Here is a 20,071-nt window from a genome sequence, read left to right on the forward strand (position 1 = left end):
TATCAACTGAAGAAGTTTCATCCTTTATGGGATTGTTTCATTACATAAAAGAAACATGAGATCTTTCAAAGTGAAGAAAACATAAACCTTGAGAGGGATCGTGTAGAGGTCGGCATTCAATTATCATTCAATGTCAACAATTCCCTTCAAGGCCTGAAGTGCGACTTTGCATAATATAGACGCATTTGAACTAGACATGTAGTACAACTACTCTCGGCTTACAAGGACTAAAAAGAAACCAAACATGGCATTCTATAGTTGCAAACAATAGGAGGATTTCAAATTGTTAGTTTACATGATTCTTAAACTGTTCCATGCAATATGCTACCATATAATTACAAAAGTGTTGCAAGCTTTGAGAGCATCACAGTTCAGCGTGATCTAAACACATGATCCATATGAAACAAGTGTCCACGAATACGATATACTTGAATTGTATATATCACCAGTGCTGTTGTCACAGCCCCATACGACAAGAATACTAGCTTGTCAAAGTCCTGATAACATACATTCGAAAGCGCATGAGAAAATAAACTTATGAGACAGCTGACATTCCAATACTGATGAATGTCGAACATGTTAGAACACAATGTCAGAGTAAGCATCTCATACTGGCAGATCACTTAAATAAAAGTTTGGTCAAATGTACCTGAGGATGTGGAATAAGCATGGCAGCAACAAATGACAGCATCTCAAGGAAAGATTGTAGTGAATTTTGTACTCCTCCTACTATCCCACGCTCAGATTCACGTACAGATTCCTACAATAAAAGTCATGGGCCTCGTTAATTTCCAGCTCATCTAACATAGTTGTGAAAGTCTCATGGCACTAAGCATGGAGCAACAGCATTTGAATACAGAAAGCATGCATGTGTCCATGTGCACATACTAAAAGTGCGCATGTGCACGCGCATGTGGGAAACCAGGTGAGAAGGCTTCACCTCATTATGTATGCATGATCCTACAAAGCACATGCAACATGTCAGCATGCATGTAAATGGTTGCTTGCACCAACTCATGAGTTCATGTTATGCTCTAGCCGGGATAGCATGACCTCGGATAGATCGGTGGGCATTTTCCCATTCAGCACGTCAGCTTTCCGTCGATCTCTTCGTCAACGCCTCACCTAGCTCGTCGCTCTTCCCATGATCTCTTCCTTGCCTTGAGCTCTGATACCAACTATTAGATACTCTATCTCTAATTTACGAAATCCTACCAATCAATGTAGGTGCTACATGATGTGACATATGTTGTGTAGACTGCACTCTAGACTCACTAGGATTCACCCTTGAATTCTGCCCTTCTGCCTCCATAGTTCCACAATGGAAGATGGGGGGGGGGGGGGGGGGGGGGTTTTTTCAGTCTTTTCTAAAACCCAAATAACCAATATATACACCCTTCACTCTGTTCGTCAACATCGCACAAGGTAAAATATGCTCTGATTAAAGAAAGTTTTGCATACAGGTGACTCACAAATCGAAGGTGTGGTTTTGTTTCAGGAGATAGAGGATATTGCAAGGCACCAGCCAACAAGAATCTTGCACCGAGGAACAATGCAGATACGAAATAGGAAGATACCCACGGTGTTGGTTGCATGGCATGGTCAGCCTCTATCGGAAGCTACCTGGGAATCCGTATACCAGTTACGGAGAGCGTTCCCAGATTTCATCATCGAGGACGCTGATGATTGAAGAGGGAAGGAATGTTATGCTCTAGCCGGGATAGCATGACCTCGGATAGATCGGTGGGCATTTTCCCATTCAGCACGTCAGCTTTCCGTCGATCTCTTCGTCAACGCCTCACCTAGCTCGTCGCTCTTCCCATGATCTCTTCCTTGCCTTGAGCTCTGATACCAACTATTAGATACTCTATCTCTAATTTACAAAGCTCTATTCCATACGTGGATACAACTCACGGGCGATGGCATACGATTCTTCCACCCAGCCAAATTCTCGTGGATAGTAGATCGTCAGATACATGCGTTATTTCATTCATGCTTATACATGAGACCCTCATTTCCTTAGATAGTTCTCCTTGCCAAATGTCAACATTTTAGCCTCTCCACTTGGTGCACCTTTTTACCCCTCTCTTGGGGCACATTAAAAACCACTTGCCCCTTGGCATTATTGCACATTTAGGTGCACCTAGGCCTTAGCACTCAGAACTATCTAGTCAATGCCATTCCACCCTCACCTAGGACCTTGGCAGTTACTTCTCTTGACCATTTCAATTACGCACATTAACTATTACAAAGGTTGGTCATCTAAGAGAAAATGCCCACCGATCTATCCGAGGTCATGCTATCCCGGCTAGAGCATAACAGTTCACCTACATGTACCCCATAAAATGTACGAGTGCACTTTGTAATTATTCTCCCGCCCCCCCCCTTCTCGCCTCCCTGGAGTGGGGGGAAGGGTGGAGAGTAGAGACCAAGAGAATGAAAGGCTTGATTAATGTCTTCATCAGACCAAAAGAACAAAAGTACTTGATCTGTCATTGAGCACCATCGGAGATCTCAAACGTGCTTCTCTTGTTTAAACAACAAAAACTGAAACAATCAGAATACGAGTCTTTGTCGGACACGATGCATGAAAGGAGTATGGAATGTCTATTTGTGGCAGGATGAAAAAGCAAGATATGAACCCAATGATCAAAGGGCGTCAAGACAGACATATCTCTCAGTAATATTGCGCCAAGCCCAGGTGTTGCATTTCTTTTCACTTTGTTATCACCCAAGAGGACCTAGACTTGTGTTTTCAAATTTGGATGAAAAGCCCTGAGCACGCATTTGCATATATTTTACTACATTACGCCTAAGAATTTTCATCCACAAGAGGAGGCCCGACAACATCCCAATATGAAAAATTGACATCTGGTACTAACCCTTTTTGGGAGACCATTTTGCATGACAGCTACTGTTGTCATCATCATGTTCAACCATCATCATATGTACCATGTATCACGTATCACTAAGCAGAATTCTTGTGATTAGAAACCTGCTTAGATATCATGATTGAAGTAGGCATTAACAACTACCACTACATGAGAGTAAGGCTGATGAAAGTGGTCTAGTGACAAACAAAGAAAAGAGAATTTTTCTGAAGTCTCCGAATCCCCTTTTACCTTTGGACTTTTAAAAGGTGCTCTCCAAAATGCATCTCCGTGCTCCCTTTCATAGATCCTCTCCAAAAGCATCAGACCCCTTTCAGTGATGAGTGGGATCAGAAGATAACTTTTCCTTTTCTAGATGAGACACACATAATTTCATTTTCTTCTTCTTCTTCTTCTTTAGGGTGGGGATGACATTGATTTGGTTTATTTTCGTCCCATCTCCAAAAAAGGTCCAAAAACAACCAAGACATCCAAAACCAACCCAATTGTCAACAAGATCCACTTCCATTTTTACAATTGTCCATACAATCAATGTCTTGAAGATGATATGAGAAGGAAGCATGCTGGGATCAAAATTGTGAATCCTACCTTTGGAATTCTGTCCTTCATGAAAAGTTGTTGAGACAAGAGCTCAAGAACTATGCCAAATTTGAACAACAATGGATCAAGTACTTTCATGATACTCCCATGGAATGCTTGAGAACCACAGAGTCATCAAGAACAAGCCCTTAGCTGAGGGTTTTCTCCTCCTCCTCCTTGTATAACATTGTACCTATGCATGAAGTAGGGGACTCCATGGATTTAAATAATTAAAAGATTATGTTTTCTCGACATGACCAGTTTTTTTTTTTCCAAAGACCGCCCTTGAAAAAGGAGCGCCTAAGTGGGCTATTCTACCATCCTCAACCTTGAGAAATGATAGCCTATAATGTGCTCGTGCTCTAAACTTGGTGGAAAATTTAACCATAACTTCATAAAATGCTTACTTTGATGCATGTAGGTGCATCAAACATGATAATTATGTTTTCTTGAAGTCTACAAAGAAACAATAGACAGCCCCCATCTTGTTCTTTGCCCACCTGTGGCTGTTCTTATGGTGACCACGTGATCCACTGTCAAGTGCTACCTGTGATGGTGCCCTGATCCCTTGTGTCTTTGCCCATCCGCTGATTTTTTTTCAAGGATGGTTACATATAACTTGGCCATCAAGCTGCTCACCGTAATTGTTCAACAGTTCTTTGCCACCCTGATGTTGCATGTTTCGATGGGCTGTGAAAAGAGAGTAAGAAAAGGACCGGATAGGTGTGAGAGGTCAGAGGATGGATGGTCACACAGTGTGCATGCGTAGGAGTGCCATATGGTGTCTGTGAGAGGAGATGGTGCTTGCCACTCGAGAATGTGAAAAAAGTCCGTAGAGTTGTTACTAAATAGAGTGTTTCTTAGCTCCTCATTCCAGCAAATGGGATAGCAGGCTAACATGGGTTACGGGATAGCATAGGGCTGGATGGCTATTTTTAGCCGAGATTGCTATATATAGAGATTGATTCATATATAGTGCTCGCTTTATATGGAGGGAGCTATTCATAGCATTGTGCTATCTATAGCGGGTTTCCTTCTATATAGAGGGAGGGCCAGTGCTATTGTGTAGATCAGTTGAGCGCTCCTCGACTGATGGATGGGGCTTGGACCCAGGCCGGGACTCTGGCCATCTACATGGCGGATCATAGGTGGTGTATCGAAGGTCCTCTGGACGCGGGCTGAGGTGGTATGGGACGCCTGGGTTAGATACGGGCCTATGGATGAGTCCAGCTGTAGCCCATGTGCTCGGGGGTGGTCGGGAGGATCGAGGCACCTGCTCTATGATTTTGGTTGTATTGAGGACGAGATTCTAGGTCAGTGATAGGGTCAGATCCTGCGGGGTCGTGTCATCTGGTATCAGAGCCGTCCTATCACAATTGAATTCAACGCGAGGTATACAGAAAAGATGTCTTCCAAGTACGCTTTTTGAGATTGCTTTTGCAAATCTGAATTTCCGCTCATGTATGGGCTGAATCGTTGGTTGATAAAGTGCGCTCATGATTGGGAGAGTTATGGAAGAAATAGAAGTCCATAGGCTGTGTGCTCTCTCTCGGTTGCTACGTGTTTGGAAATCGTGATTCCCTGAGAAGGGTAGGCGATGAGAAGACTTGATGCTTTCAGCAAGAGATATGAGGCTGAATCGTTTCTGACCTATAACTACCCACGCTTGGGTTGTTGATGTGATTGGCTGTGTGGGGACGCGTGACAGTAGGCTGGTTAGGGAAAGAATTCGCTCTAGATTCTCAAGGATGAGATTCCTACCCTAGAGACCTAGATTTGCTGCAGTTGAAAAGTAGGAGGAAAGAGAGAGCGTTCATAAGCCTAGAAAGCGGCTTGTCTAGGAGATTCGGGCATCAGAGATAGGGGCGATATGATTCGGGGCAGGCGCTTGGCTTTGGGAAGGAGCGTATGGCCTGATTTTAGCGCGTTTTGGCTTTTTTTGGCTGGCTGGAGAAAAGCATGACAGGATCTATTAAAAGCGAGACTGTTTTTTGGTTAAAAACCAGGTTGCTTTTTTGCTTTTCTCTAGCGAGGAAAGCACTTGCTCTAAATCAAGCACCCACCCTAAATTGGCCTAGCTTTTGATGGCCCTTCCTGGCTATTTATATACCCGGGATTTCTCTCTCTTTCTCACTTCAGCACTTCAGCGCATGAAGGCGAATTTCCCACCCTCTTTCCGTCTGAGATCAGCCTATCAGATTCCGCCATCTTGCTTGCTGTCCTCTACTCGCCTTCTTCCTTGATTCCATGCAGCCCCAGATTCTCTTTTTGTTAGTGTGAAGCCAGGACATCAAAGTAATGAGACACCTACGTTGGATTACTGTTTTATTCAGAGGAGGATGAGGCTACATCGGAGATTAATCCTCGTAGACCTCATGACCTGCTACGAGAGATGGATTCCTTGATGGATGAACTCTGGGCAACTCTTCACTATTATAAAACTCCTCAGTACCAAAAATATATTAAAGAAGGCTCATGCTTTTCTAAATGTAGACAGCTTGTTTTAGAGTCTTTATACCGCTTCCGAGCTATTGAGAAGCAATGAAGAAGTTGAAATCCTCAGTTTTGACTGACACCTAATTATTTTTTGCTCGACTAGATCTTTTGAACCACTCTTGGTTCAAGAAGCTCCCCAATTTTGTATGAATTATGTTCTAAATTGTCTTGTTATTAAATTGACCAGGTTTTGTTTGATTTGTAACTAAGCGGCATTTATAACTTGATTGGTTTTTTCAAATTATATAACATGTACTTTTGTTCCATATATCTTGCAGTTTTTTAGATATATGGTACATTGAGGATGCCTAAGACTTTGTTACATCTTAAACTGGACTTAACTAAGACAATTGGATTTCCCTTTCTCGAATCTTGGTGCATAAATTCCTGTTTGGTTTCTATTTGAAGTTTTGATCTCGATGTGATTGTGAGTTATGGCGTTTCTTCGAGTTACCGTTTGGACATATCAAGGTTCTTATTGATTAGACTAGGATAAGTCTTGTTGGATACCTTCTTTGAATCATGTCCAAAGGCGGGGTCATTCTGATTCTCACTCTTTTAGCCCAAGGTCATGGATAGTCCGGATTCAAGAGTTGTTAGAGATGCTACCTACTGGTTTTCTTCTTTGACCTATTGGTTGGGGTATTGTAACACAAGGGGGTGATATAATCACATTAAGAAAAGGATTGAGAACGAATTTGCCACCCTGACTCAATCTGGGATCATCTGAGTTGAAGAGGGATTGGCTACCTGATTCGCTCATATTGTCCATCGAGTTTTTTTTATTTGCAGTATACTTTGGTGGTATGGGACACTAAGGTATGTTACATTTAAGATTCTCTGATAATGTGGTATAATCCAACGTGAAATAATACCCAAGGACCTCTAGGGTGAAGTAATCATGATAGAACTGGAACTTGGTGGGGATCTCCTAGTCCCCTCAAGTCTTGACGCATAGAGCTAGAGTAGATCCAGCAGTATGATATGGTTGATCTCATCTCATGACACTAGGGAGAACGGCCATCCAAACCGTATCAAAAAGGGGGAGTTAGTCTATATGAATACGCCAACTAGCAAATCATCTGAATGTATGTGCATAACAAGCCTGCTAAGCCCTCTATCTGCTAGTCGTCAAGGTGACTCTAGTCCCAATCTCGGTGGTCCTAGTTAGGCAAGGCCCAAACCCCATGAAGGTATGTCATTGTTTGAAAAATGGCATCAGTCTGGACTTGTGTCATGGCAAACTCTGCCTCTACTATTTGATGAGGGTCTCAATCATCTGAGATCCAGAGCCTCTCAAATCTCCTCCAATCAGTTGTCGTCGCTGAAAGATCACTCCCCCGAAAGGGTGTTGCATATATGGCTCTTGGCCTCACAAGCGTATCAACCAGCCATCCCTTCGTCAGAGGGTTCCGGAAGTGTGCCTGAAAGCACTATCGCTCTCATGCCTTGGCTGCATGAATCATCGTGAAAATTGATCCTATGAAAACCGCCCCTAGGTAAGTTAGGACCCTACGATCTCCATTGGCTCTCCCTAGTAAGTGAAACTATGTCGATGTAGTACTGCCCGTGAGGTGTTGAAAATTGGTCTTACCAAAAGTTGACTGTCAAGTCTCTTTCCTTATAGGACACCTCTTGGGCCTCTAGATGTCTGTATAAGCCTGTTGTCGAGGAGGATATGAGGACTATATCATGTGCGTATAATAATATTTGTACCATAAGCAGTGTGACCCCTCACCTCCTAGGTGGTCAATGAAGGTTGTGATCTCATCAATGTAGATCCCCAAATGTGTCAGTGAGAGGGAGCATCACTTCAATTGTGCTCTCAATCCAAAATGTGATAGGCCTCCTGGGACACTACTCTCATTATCTCATGTAGACTCATCACCCCGTAGGTCACAACTTCTGGTATTTCTATCTCTCTCTCTCTCTCTCTCTCTCTCTCTCTCTCTCACACACACACACACACACACACACACACACACATTTTTTTTTGTGGAATCTTTGAGTCATTACATTACAAAAAAAGCTATCCCAGAAAGAGAGAGCTATAATACATAAAGAGAAAATCTCACTGTAGGACAAATATACATCATGATCAAAGACACGAGATTGCAAACAATCAAAAAGCGATTGCTGCAAAGAGTGTCTGAAGAAAGAGAAATTGGAAAAAACAGGATCACCAAAGACCCTATGATAGCGATCCTTCTAGAGAGTCCAGAGTGCCCAGTACCGAACCCAAACAAAAAAGAAATCAAACTCTTGTCTGGGTGGATGTATACACACACACACACATATTAACAAATAAATCCCTTCTTTTGGTCAGCTCCAAATGTCCAAAAACATCGAGTAGTCAGCGCCCAGCTGTTTTCGGACTTTTAGAGTTGTTTTTGGCAGCGGTCAACTTGAAATTGTCCACCAAATACATACTTGCTAGGTGTTTCTTGACTTAAGGTTATTTCAAACATTTTAGCCGACCTCGCTGGTTGGGTAATTCTATCCAAAATGCCAAAAAAAACCTAGTCACTAACAACTGGATGTTTTTCGTCCTTTTGTCATCCCACAAAGTTTTTTATTTTTTTTGTTTGATTTTGCTTATTCAAGATGCTTTGCCATAGCACATTAAGATAAAGTCAACCCAAAAGGTCATAAACACCCAATCAAAAGACTCCTTTTTTCTTGCCACATTATTGAACCCAGAGCCCCCTACTAGAAGAATTGTTGGCTCTCCCTACAAGCACCTGACTCCACCTCTAGACTCATTCTCAAGGCCGTGTAAGTGTCTTTTGAGCCACTATATGGGCAATCTAGGGTTGGGCCCTTGATAGAGGTAGCCATCTAGCTAGAGTAGACCCTCGGCTAGGCAACAAGAGTGAAATGGCCTTAATACGCGCTACGTATCATTCCATTGCATGGACACATATGACCTTTACCACCAAGACTTCTTGGAACCTTCACAAACCTTGAGCTTTGTTGGGCCCTATTTACTACCCTTGGCATGAGCAAGACGGTTGTCATCAAGAACTCCGAACAAAAGTAGTTGGAGGTACCATTGATAATTTGATGCTTCAAGAGCAAGTTCTAAACCAGCCACATCTTGACTCGCCATGTATGCTTGGACCTAGCTCACCATACCTCTTCAATGAGAGTAAGTTCATGATGCCATCTTAAAGCTTCATAATGGTTAGGTCAAGGATCAAGACCTCAAACTTTGTCTTTTGCCCATAGTTTTAAGTTCATAGCAATGGTGCTTTGTCTCCATGTCTTCCACCATGAGACCGTGGGTACAAAGATCTCCATCGGAGTAAAAGCTGAGTGGTCTCTACCAAGGTGCATTGTCTCTACCAAGGTGAGCTGAAGGACAAACACCTCATCCAAAGATAGTAACCTCTTGGATGTGGCTTCCCTCAAGGAGAGGTTTCCTAAGACCAATTCCACACTTGCTTATAATTGGGAGTGAGTCCAATAATGCGTCCCACCATCACTCTATCATGAGTTCCTATTTTGAGCTCTTGACTCGTTGCTTATCCAATGGGAAAAATGGTATCTTGATGGCAGTGAGAGATACGGGAGTTGACAATGAGAGCCTCTCTTGTCAAACTGAAGGTCATCATGCAAGGTACCCAATCCAGATAGACCAAGCCTTTGAAGAAAAGAAAAGACTTCAGAAGCTCAGTGGAAAGAAGGTGGCAGTGAAATGAAGAAAGAGAAGAGAAGGCATAGGAGGCAAGGGACAGGACAGAAGGGAGGCAGAAAGGGGTAGATAGAAAAGAGAGAACGGGGGAAGAATGGAAGCAGGGAGGAAAACATCAGTGGGGAGAGGAAGGCTGAAACAGAGAGACAAGGCTACAGGGAGCGAGGGCGGGTAGTGGGCAGTGGGCTGGGCAATGGCAAGGAGGCAGCATAAGGGTCAAAGAGGGATGCGACACAAGTTGGGAGCAGTAGCACTAGGGAGGACAAAACTGCCTGCGAGAGGAGACAGGTGGAGGAGCAGCTGCAAAAGGGGGGAGGGCTGATGGAAGACAGAAGGGAGAGGGTGGGAAAGACAGTGTGCCAGGAGTTGTGGCCTGCTGCTGCAAAACAGGGAGGCAGCAGGGGAATGGCAAAGGAATACTTGTTTCATTCCTAGTTTTAATTCTTCTTAAAATGCCGTCACAATTAGAACTCTATTGCATATTACAGCATGTGTAGCTTCTAAACCTACCTAGAAATCTGAGGATAAATAACAAAGATAATATATTAAGGAAAGTGTCACCTGCATCAGTTGTAACACTGCTAAGTCAAACATCCATAGTCCAAATCGTGAAGCTGCGACGCCACCCATCAGCAATGTTGCTGACACTCTCAAACTAGAAAACCAGCTTGAGGCCACACTTAGTGACAGAAAGGACCACTGGACATGCACATGGCAAAAATTGTCAGGCAACTTCAGCATTAAAGACAACTCTAGCATTTCAGATTGATTCATATTCTAAGTTTTCTTGAAATTGCATGATATGTAGCAAGATAATGAGTTGGATTCTCATTCTTTCTAAAAATAAGTTCACGGCCTTCAAGGTACTCAATAATGTTAAATAAGGGAAATCCAAATATGTTATGCCCATTCACTTCCTTCTCAAGTAAATGGTTTCTTATTTTGAAAAGAAAAAGCAAAGTATGAGGCATGCCACATGCCCATGCACAACAAAAACGTGTCATTGTGGCTGATCTCTTATCTAATCATATAGGTCCTAACTAGGTATGTCATTTCCTGATCTAAGTACGCAAGGGATTGTTAAAGAACTCCAAATAACTCCTAACTATTGCAAAGGATCCATAGCGTATGCAAGAAGTTTGCTTTCTAAAAACTCTGTTAGTAAAACCTTACAACATGAAGTCGGTCATTTCTAGCATTCAGATCATGATATACAAAAGAAAGAATTTTGGCAAGAAGGGAGCTTTGTTTTCATTCCATGATATCACACAAATGGGAAAATGCTTCAAGGACATTACAGAGCCCTCCCTCTCCTCGTTAATGATTACATGTCAAATGAAGTACATTTTATTTCCTTTAAAATATAATCCTTAAATAGTAGTCTATGTCTCACATACTCCTAGTTGTTCCCGTACCTATGATGCTTGCAGGATCACTGGCAAGTGCCATTCAAGCTTTGATTCTTGCAACTCTAGTAGCAGCTGATTTATGTCTGCCTACATTCCAGGTTATAGACTTGGCTATTGCAATCATTCCAAAGATAAACCGCCTACAACCACAATACACGAAATCTCATACATTGTGGATGTATTGAACTCTAAAACTGTAATACTTGCCTCTACCAAATTGCCATATAGGAGTCCACATATTGCCGATACTTGCAAAAAAGGCTAGGTTCACAAATATTGGAAAACCATAATATATAAGGAAGTATATTATTTAGGTTTGGCTCTGTGTACAGAAGTTTTGACTATCTTTACACGTCAGTACTACAGTCATATCATATTTCATAGAATGTACTGAACTCTTGTTACACAGTATTCAGATTGCAGACTTTACACAATAGCAATAGTGGCAGCTTTGGATTTCCCCCTTTCCTTGCCATTGTACCATGGAATACTTTCTCACTAACTGGTGAACCCATTGCCAAGTCTGCAAACAGATGCAGAACCAACAAGAGGACCGACGATAAGGATAAAATTTCCAGAATTCATGGGGTGAGAAAGAGAGAATGCACAATCCCACGTGTAAAGTTCTCTGCGACAATGTTGCAAGTCAATACGGAGGAAGAGGACCTGATGTACTTTCCCACCACATCCATAGACAAAGCCATTGAGTGGGTTGATCAGTACCCAGATGATCACTTCGTCACATGGGAATGAATTGATGGAGGCCTTCTTGAGAAGGTTTCAGCACGAGTTCAGCAAGAAAGACGTCATGCTGTAACTCAAAAAATCCAACAGAAGATGGTGAAATCAGTGTGACTTTGCAGTGAATGAGGGTGCTAACCCACCAACTGAACAATGCGCAAGACGAAATGGCCTTGCATATCTACTGACTGCAGAAGTGTGGAATGCTGTTTGTGAAGACAGTGAAAGAGAGAATGTGGGCATGCATGAAAACATCACATCATGGTACCTATGGTTATGCTAACTAACTTCATTCCTTACGTTGAGCATATTTGGAAATTTTGGTTGAAAATTCCTAGCTCTCTAGTGAACACTTTTTAATAAACACTTACAACTGGCAGCATTTAACTAGAACTAGAAGGCCTTGTTGGCATAAAGGTTTCCTTATTGTCCATAGAGACCCCAAAGAGTATCTTTCTAATTGTCTTGTGAAATGGTTTAGAGAGACCAAAGAGCTAGGTGGAGCTAAGAGGCCTTGTTGGCATAAAGGTTTTCGTTGGCATTAAGAGACCTCAAAGAGAATCTTCATGATTTTCTTGTGACATGTTTTGAGGACTATGTATATTGTCATCAACACTTGTGACTAAATAAACCTGTGATATTGTCATCAACACTTGAGGACTACTATTGTCATCAACACTTGTGATTAAAGAAACCTGAAAGTATCAAGTTCGTTTACATTATTGGTGTGCATGCCTTGGTTGTAGTAAGTTTCTTGAAATGCATTCTTGGAATCTGCCGCCTTCTGTTTTGTGGTGTTCCCAAGAGAGATTTTCATACCCAATAGTCTCTCTGTCAAGCCACCCTTCTCTGTTGTAGAAAAATTCAGCAAGTGACGACCATTTATCCCAAGACTTCTGAGTATGCTGACAAAAATGCCTCAACTATTCCTCCACCCATTTGTTCACCCTTTCCGACTGTCCATCAATCTCAGGATGGTAAGCAGTGCTAGGTGTGAGTAAAGTACCCACTGTTGTAAATATCTCCTGCCAAAAGTGACCCATAAACTTTGCATCTCAATCACTGACAATTTCCTGAGGGAAACCACGATGCTTAAGGACATGTTCAATGAATTGCCAAGCAACTTGCGATGCTGAATACCGGGTCTTAGTGGGTATGAAATGGGCCTGTTTTGTCATTCTATCCACCACAACAAAGATGCTGTCCCATCCTCTCTCTGTAGAAGGCAATCGTGTGATGAAATCCATTGCTATGTGCGTCCATTTGCCCTCTGGAAATTCAGAGGCCCTAGCATACCCGTTCCTCCCATGGGCTGTCCCACCAGGAAAACTGATTCACTGCCAAAATAGCCTGGTTGCATCACAGACTGAGGGTAGGACTGCTGTCCTTGATGCACAAACTGAAAATTATTCCCTTGCGAGGGATTTTGCTGCAAATTTGCGGCTGTTGGGAATTTCCCATCCAAGATCCATGCAAAGGCATATCTGGTCCATGCAAAGGCACCTCTAGTGGCTGTCCAATAAAAGATACATGCCTGTGAGCCTTCTTTTTCTTCGCTGCCCGCTTGCTTCTGGGAAGTGCTTGCAGAATTTCTACAAGGTTTTGCGTGACGCGCCGTACAGCAGTAGATATGTGGCAGGATGAGCTCCAGTAGATCGTAGAAGGTGCACCTTGACTCGGGCTGCGTGCAACAGGGCTGGATGCAAGGAAACAGAGAAAAACAGCAGCAAAACAGTGACCAGCAACCTCTGGAAGGTCTGGCGCAGCAGGAAGTAGCATGAGAAGATGCAGAAGTGGGTGAATTCTAGAGCAAGCCCTTGATTTGGATGCCATCTGCCCTAAAGGAGGGGAAAAGATGCTAAAAGTGGGGGAAAAATGCTGAAAGTGGAGCTGGTAGATTGCATGCCTAACACGTGGCACATAAATGCCCCTAACCCCCTGTACCAAGGAAACGTTGGTTTCCTAGGGGCAACTTTTGACACGTGGCACATTAATGCCCCTAACTCCCTATACTAAGGAAACGTTGGTTTCCTAGGGGAAACTTTTAAAGGCTTTAACCCCACTAACCAATGAACCAATGACAAACATTGGTACTATCTAGGGGCAACCTTTTAATCCTTTTTAACCCCTCTTTCCACGTGAAACTTGGGAATCTATCTTGGGGCAAACTTCCTAGCTCCATCACACCCCTCCGCAAGGTCAAAGTGATGCCATGCCTTGATTCTAACAGTTAGGTCTAGCCAGTGTGTCCAGTTAGATGTTAACACTAGGGGCTTTCAGAAACTCACCGCTCCTCTAGGCCAGTCCCCCATGGCCAAACTGGTTACAAACTTAGTCATAGCTTATTTTCTTACAAAATTTACGTCCTGTGATACCTTTTATTGGCCTAAGATGCGTGTTTTTATTGAAAACTATGTGGTAGGTTATCGAGTTTGTCAAGTTACTAAGGCAGAACGCCTTAGAAGCGCGGGTTTATTACAACCATTACAAATTCCTAGTAATAAGTGGGAAAGTATTTCCATGGACTTTTTCACGGATTTGCCTCGAACGTGGTTTGCCTTCCGACATAGTTAGTGACAGGAGCTCAAAGTTTACAAGTAACTTTTGGACACTTGTTTTTGAGAAGTTGGAAACTACTCTATGAGTTTCTCAGATCATGCACAATCTGATGGCAGTACAGAGAAGGTTAACTAATTGGTTGAAGATATGCTTCGGGCATATGTTTCTAAGAGACAACCTTCATGGGAAGATTATCTCCCCATGATAGAATTTGCTTACGACAGTACAAAGCATTCAAGTACTGGCTACAGTCCTTTTATGCTTATGTATGGGTTTCAACCTAAGTCACCAATTATGGTTGGGTTCAAAGGAATTAAAAATGATGCTGCAAGGACTTTCTTGCAAGACATGCAAGAAATGTTGCAGTTTGTCAAGGAGTCTATTAGAAGTGCCCAAGACCAGGACAGATTTTATGCTAATAGACATCGTTCACCCAGAAAGTACTCTAAAGGGACGATGCTATATTTACGTATTCCCAAGGAATCCAAGAGCCTAAGTACTGGTTTGGTTCCGAAATTATCCCTCAGATATTGTGATCTGTTCAAGATTATTAAAAGAATTAGACCTGTTGCATATAAACTAGAAGTGCCTCCTAATGCTAAAGTACATCCAGTCTTTCATGTGAGTAGACTGAAAGAGTTACTGGGTGCAGATGATCAACTTGTTTTTCCTCAAGAAATAATACAAGTTACCGATCTGACTTTTATTCGACACGAATCTCAGAGTATTCTTAAATTTTGTGAGCGATAGATTCGTAATAGAACTATCACGGAATACAAGATCAAGTGGAAGGATTGTATTGAGGAGGATGCAACCTGGGAGACATTACCTAACCTCCAGAGGACATTCCAGGGTTTCCTACCGAACTCGGGAGTGATTTCTTAGAGGGAAGTATGTCATGTGCACGGATTGGTATCTGACATGTACTGGGGTACACAACACTAGCTTAGGTACCCTAGGGAGGCTTAGGGCTAGGCAAGCTTGATTCTTGGGTTGAGTGGCAAGGGTACGAACCACTTAGAGGTCTTCGCTATTTTTCGCGCATTGGGGCCGATTCTATATAAGGCGCCCAGAGGTTCAGTTCTCAGAGAGCCGATGGAAGCAAGTCTCCTTCCCTGATACTAGGTCTGATCTTGGATTGAGTCACAGAGACGCGCTTGCATCTTAGCGTAGCCCAAGGTCCAACAGCAAACCCAATGCCTCTAGGCGCCACCTGGTGGTATGGGACACCAGGCTAGTCAGGATTTGGTTGGGAGTTCGTGCCAGTAGCTTAGCTTGTGGCTCGGAGGGGACATCTCCTAATTCGGGATCACATCCGGTAGGTGTCATCGTTGGGTGGTGAGCAGCCTGCTCAGATTCCTCACGTTTGGTGTGTTCTTGTGTTTTCTTGCAGGTCAGAGGTTTCAGGAGTGCTGGGGTTGTGTCATTGCACTCTTGTGAATGGGCACTGGTCAGGATCTGGTTGGGAGTTCGTGCCAGTAGCTCAGCTCGTGGCTCGGAGGTGACATCTCCTTATTCAAGATCACATCCCGTAGGTGTCATGGTTGGGTGGTGAGCAGCTTGCTCAGATTCCTCACGTTTGGTGTGTTCTTGTGTTTTCTTGCAGGACAGAGGTTTCAGGAGTGCTGGAGTGGTGTCATTGTGCTCTTGTGAATGCGCACTTGAGTTGTGAGCTGTTTTGGAGAAGCCTAGTTGGCAGAGTGGATCACCGTGAAGGCTTGCATTTTAAGTTGTTGCTTCTATGCATTGTGGGCAGATCAGTCATGCTTTCACCCATTGTTTAGGTAACCCAATGAGTTAGTGGACACTTGTGACTGTTTGGGAAGTGTGTGGTCCTACATTGGGCTGCTAGTAACAACTCTCAAGTCTTATGCAAGCGTTTGCACTGAAAATGGATGCCTATGGTCAAATGGGTGTGAGAGCACAGCCCCGCAGGGCTAGTGTTTGAGATATTGATGCCTACTGAGAGTGGGAAGAGCACTGATTGCAAGTGGGATTGATCTCATTGTGTAATCTATTTGCTGGGCTCTCCAATTAATAAAGAGATACCAAAAGGGGCGCCAAGGCTTTGGGGCCAGTCTGTGCCTTTGGATTTGAGCAGGAGCAATCTAGCTCCCCCAATCTGTGTTTGAAGTATTTGCAGAATATTTTAGTGAAGGCTTTTGGCTGGTTAGTTGTTTTACCACCCTCTTCTTGGCCTTGAGGCTGGTTTCACAGCCCCACCCCCTGTCCCTCAGCCCCTCCCCCTCTCCCTCATCCCTCCCTCTTCTCCTCTCTCCTTCTCTCTTCAGCCCCATTCCTCAGCCTGCCTTGTTCTAAGCTCTTCCCTTTTTCCCCTCTTAGTTCTCCTGCAGCAAGGACTCAACGGCCTCAGCCCACAGCCACAAACTGTCTAATATAGACTGGAAAATATATAATGTGTACTCAATATGTACATACGGTCGAACTAGTAAAGGTTAAAACGTCTAATATTGCCAATTATACACTGGAAAAATATTCTAGTCGGATGGCAAACCGTAGTCCAGATGTCATTGAGGGGGCTGGTTACACAAATAAGACGAAGCACTCACCATTTGTAAAATCAGAAATGACATTAAGAAAATTCACAATGGCACCCACATGGTGATTGAGGTAGAAGATAGAGGTGGATCAAACAAAAAAGGAATGAAATAGCATCCACTACTTGGGGTTCATGAAAGAATTGAGAAAGCATTTCCTACCTTTTGACAAAGCATCTCGAGCTTGGGATAAGTATAGGTATCTTCCTCAGGAAAAATTTGTCAGTAGTTGAGTACACTAACAAGTTTAGGAAATCAGCCATGAAGACATCTGAACCTCTTTCTCAATTGGTGCAAGTAAAAGACTATATCTTTGGATTGGACGACAGAATCAAGATGAAAGTTCAGGCTAAGTATGTGAGCACATTGGATGAAGAAATAGCTATAAAGCCAAGTGGGTCAATACGAGTACCTACTAAAAACTAAGTTTCAAAAGAGGTGGGTTATAAGGTCTATTGTCCCACATGGCCAAGCCAAGCAGGCGGAGCCAACCAAGGGCCCTTCAAAACCAAGTACCACCCTTGGGGTGAAAAGGAAAGTAACTCAGATGGCAACTCAGGCTTAGTCAAAATCTTCTTTGATCTTGGAATAGAAAGGCAAGGCAAGGAGAGAAGGCTCATGCTTTGGACGCCTTCATCCTTACCAGTGGAAAGATTGTCTCCATAATAAGGAACGTCACATGACTAAAGAGCTGATCAGAAGCATATTTGACTAGTGGGATCTTCTCAAAGGTCAGTACCTATGTAATTGTTTGTATCTGCTGCTAAGTTAGTGAAAGTGCATCTAACAACAATATATCTAAGCACATGGCAACGAGGTATACAGCCTTCACTGGTACGGAGTTAATTAAAATGAAAGGACAAGTAGCCAATCATGATGTCATTGTGGTGTATGGCTCAGCATCAATACACAATGTAATTAACTCTAAGCTCGTGAAGAGTCTAAAACTAAAACCAGTACATTTGACTATGCGTATACAGTCAGATTGACAAATGGAAGTTCTATTGAAGTATTGGACCAAAGGTTTACCCAGTTAGAGCTCCGGATTCAAGACAATGCGGAGAAGTTTGATTTTATATCGGGGAGTTTGTAGTACACTTTATGGACAATATTCCTATTTGAGGAGAGCCAGTCTATTTGTTAATCGAAAAGTACATTGTGAATGGTTAGACTTGAGGGATTCATTATTTGGGTTGAAATGGATCCGAAGAAGGTGGCTTCGATATTAATATGGCCAATTACTCAGAATATGACCGCATTCCGATCATTCTTAGGAGTGGTCCAGTTTTACCAAAGGCATATCAAAGGATATTCAAAGATAGTGTCACCTTTGACTGAGCTGACCTCAAAGAAAGTAGTTTTTGTGTGTGGAGACAAAATCAACAAGAGAATTTTAACACTATAAAGAAGGCAAGTGGTCTTAGATCCGGTCTTTAAAATTGTTGATCCCCAAAAACCGTGTTTCTAAGAAACCGATGCATGTGGCATTGTGGTAGGTGCGTTTTTCTCCAAGCGGTAAGGCCAACAACCTTTGACAATAAGAAGCATTCTCCATCTCAACTAATTAGCCAACTTATGAATGATAATTATGCGCTACTATTCATGCTCTAAAAGCATGGGGCAGTATTTGTATGGTTTAAATTTTTATGTGGATGTGAATCACGATAATCTGAAGTATTTTTGTAAACACCTGACTTAAGTGGCTACCAAGCTAGGTAGGCAAAGCTCATGCAGAAGTTTAATACGAAGATTTAGTACCAAAGAAGAGAATCAAGTTGCCTATGCGTTGTCATGCATTATGCATAATATGAGTTTCATAGTATTAGAGTGTGCTCTAAGGACCAAGATAAGGGAAACTCAAAAGGTGGATGAGTTTTTCTAGAGCCTTGACCTAAGGCTATTGTAATTAAACCCCGAGTAATAGATGAGTAGCATCTAGAAAAGGCCAAATTTATGCAAGATATACCATAAAGGATGGTATGTAAAACATAAAAAGGTACTTAGTTAGAAAGATCTCAAGCAGAGGGTCATTTGACAGTGCCATGATAGCCCATGTGCGGGACATCCAGCTGTTAAGAACACACATGAATCATATATTTTATTTGCATGGATTGCCCAAATTCATACTGACAGACATGGATACTAAACTTACCACTAATTTTTGGGCTAGAGTATTTGAGGCACGAAGGATTGAGTCCCAAATTAGTAGTGGGGATTCTAGCCAATGAAGCCTATCCTCAACTCAGACGTGCATGCATCGCGGGTCTCATAGTGAAGATGGGTCTGGAAAAGACGACACCAAGATAAGTATATGATGAAACTACCTCAACAAGGGACCCATCAAATGTGAACTGCTCTAGGCGCATGACGGTTCGAGACGTATTGAAGATCATAACCTTGGTTTTACCCAGGTTGACCTTCAAATCATGAGACTCGCAAAAGGACTGTAGTGCATCAAGGTGTCTCTGGAGCCCCTCTGCTAAGGAAGACAAGAGAGCCACGTCATTTGCGTAAAGCAATATCTAGATCAGCGTGCCCGCGAGAGAGCAACCTACCCCCCTTGTGTCTGCATCACTGTCTCGAGCTCGTTAATGTAGAGGCCGAACAAGGTAGGTGATAATGGACACCCTTGTTTGACCCTGATAGTGCTCATGATCTCGTCTGTCCATCCAAATCCTATCCGGACTCTGCCTGAAACTCGCTCATACAGTGCCATGACAGCCCAAATGATCTCCTGGTCATAACCCAAATCATGTAGGCGTCGTATGAGGCGAGCTATCGGAACTGTGTCAAATGCCTTGCGGAAATCCACAAAGCAACAATAAACTCGCTGCTTCTGTGCCCTCGCCTCCTCGATGATACATCTGAGTGCAAGAATGTGGTCCATGGTCCCATGATCCCGCCTAAAACCGGCATGTCCTGCTGCTCTAAGTCCTCGACACTCCGCAAATCTACTGACCTCAGAATCAAGTACTAATGCATAAATCTTGGACATGACATGTCCAATCATAATGGTCCTGTGGTTCTCCGAGATCATGGGATCCCCTACCTCGTGAACGGGTGAGATAGTGTTAATGGTCTAGGTGCGTGGAAACCCCAAGCAAACAGCCTCATTGAATAGCTTTGCTAAGATCGGGGCTAGGA

The 20,071-nt window shown here is 43.0% G+C and overlaps 1 protein-coding gene across 2 annotated transcripts in view; it reads right to left on the reverse strand.

Moving 5' to 3' along the window:
- Positions 1-229: 229 nt before the first annotated feature.
- Positions 230-20,071, reverse strand: part of LOC147886534 (solute carrier family 40 member 1-like) — a 59,499-nt gene continuing 39,657 nt past the window's right edge. For both annotated transcript variants that reach the window (XM_087395440.1, XM_087395441.1), the window contains exons 6-8: positions 10,222-10,359; positions 650-760; positions 230-497 (exon numbers count right to left, since the gene is read on the reverse strand). In XM_087395440.1, the coding sequence (XP_087251566.1) occupies positions 372-497; positions 650-760; positions 10,222-10,359 (375 nt within the window). In that variant the 3' untranslated portion in view covers positions 230-371. The remainder of the gene's footprint in view (positions 498-649; positions 761-10,221; positions 10,360-20,071) is intronic.

The sequence above is a fragment of the Dipteris shenzhenensis genome, chromosome 24 (assembly GCF_047967505.1).
Source record: "Dipteris shenzhenensis isolate YYH24624 ecotype China chromosome 24, Dip_SZ_1.0, whole genome shotgun sequence".
Lineage (NCBI taxonomy): Eukaryota > Viridiplantae > Streptophyta > Polypodiopsida > Gleicheniales > Dipteridaceae > Dipteris > Dipteris shenzhenensis.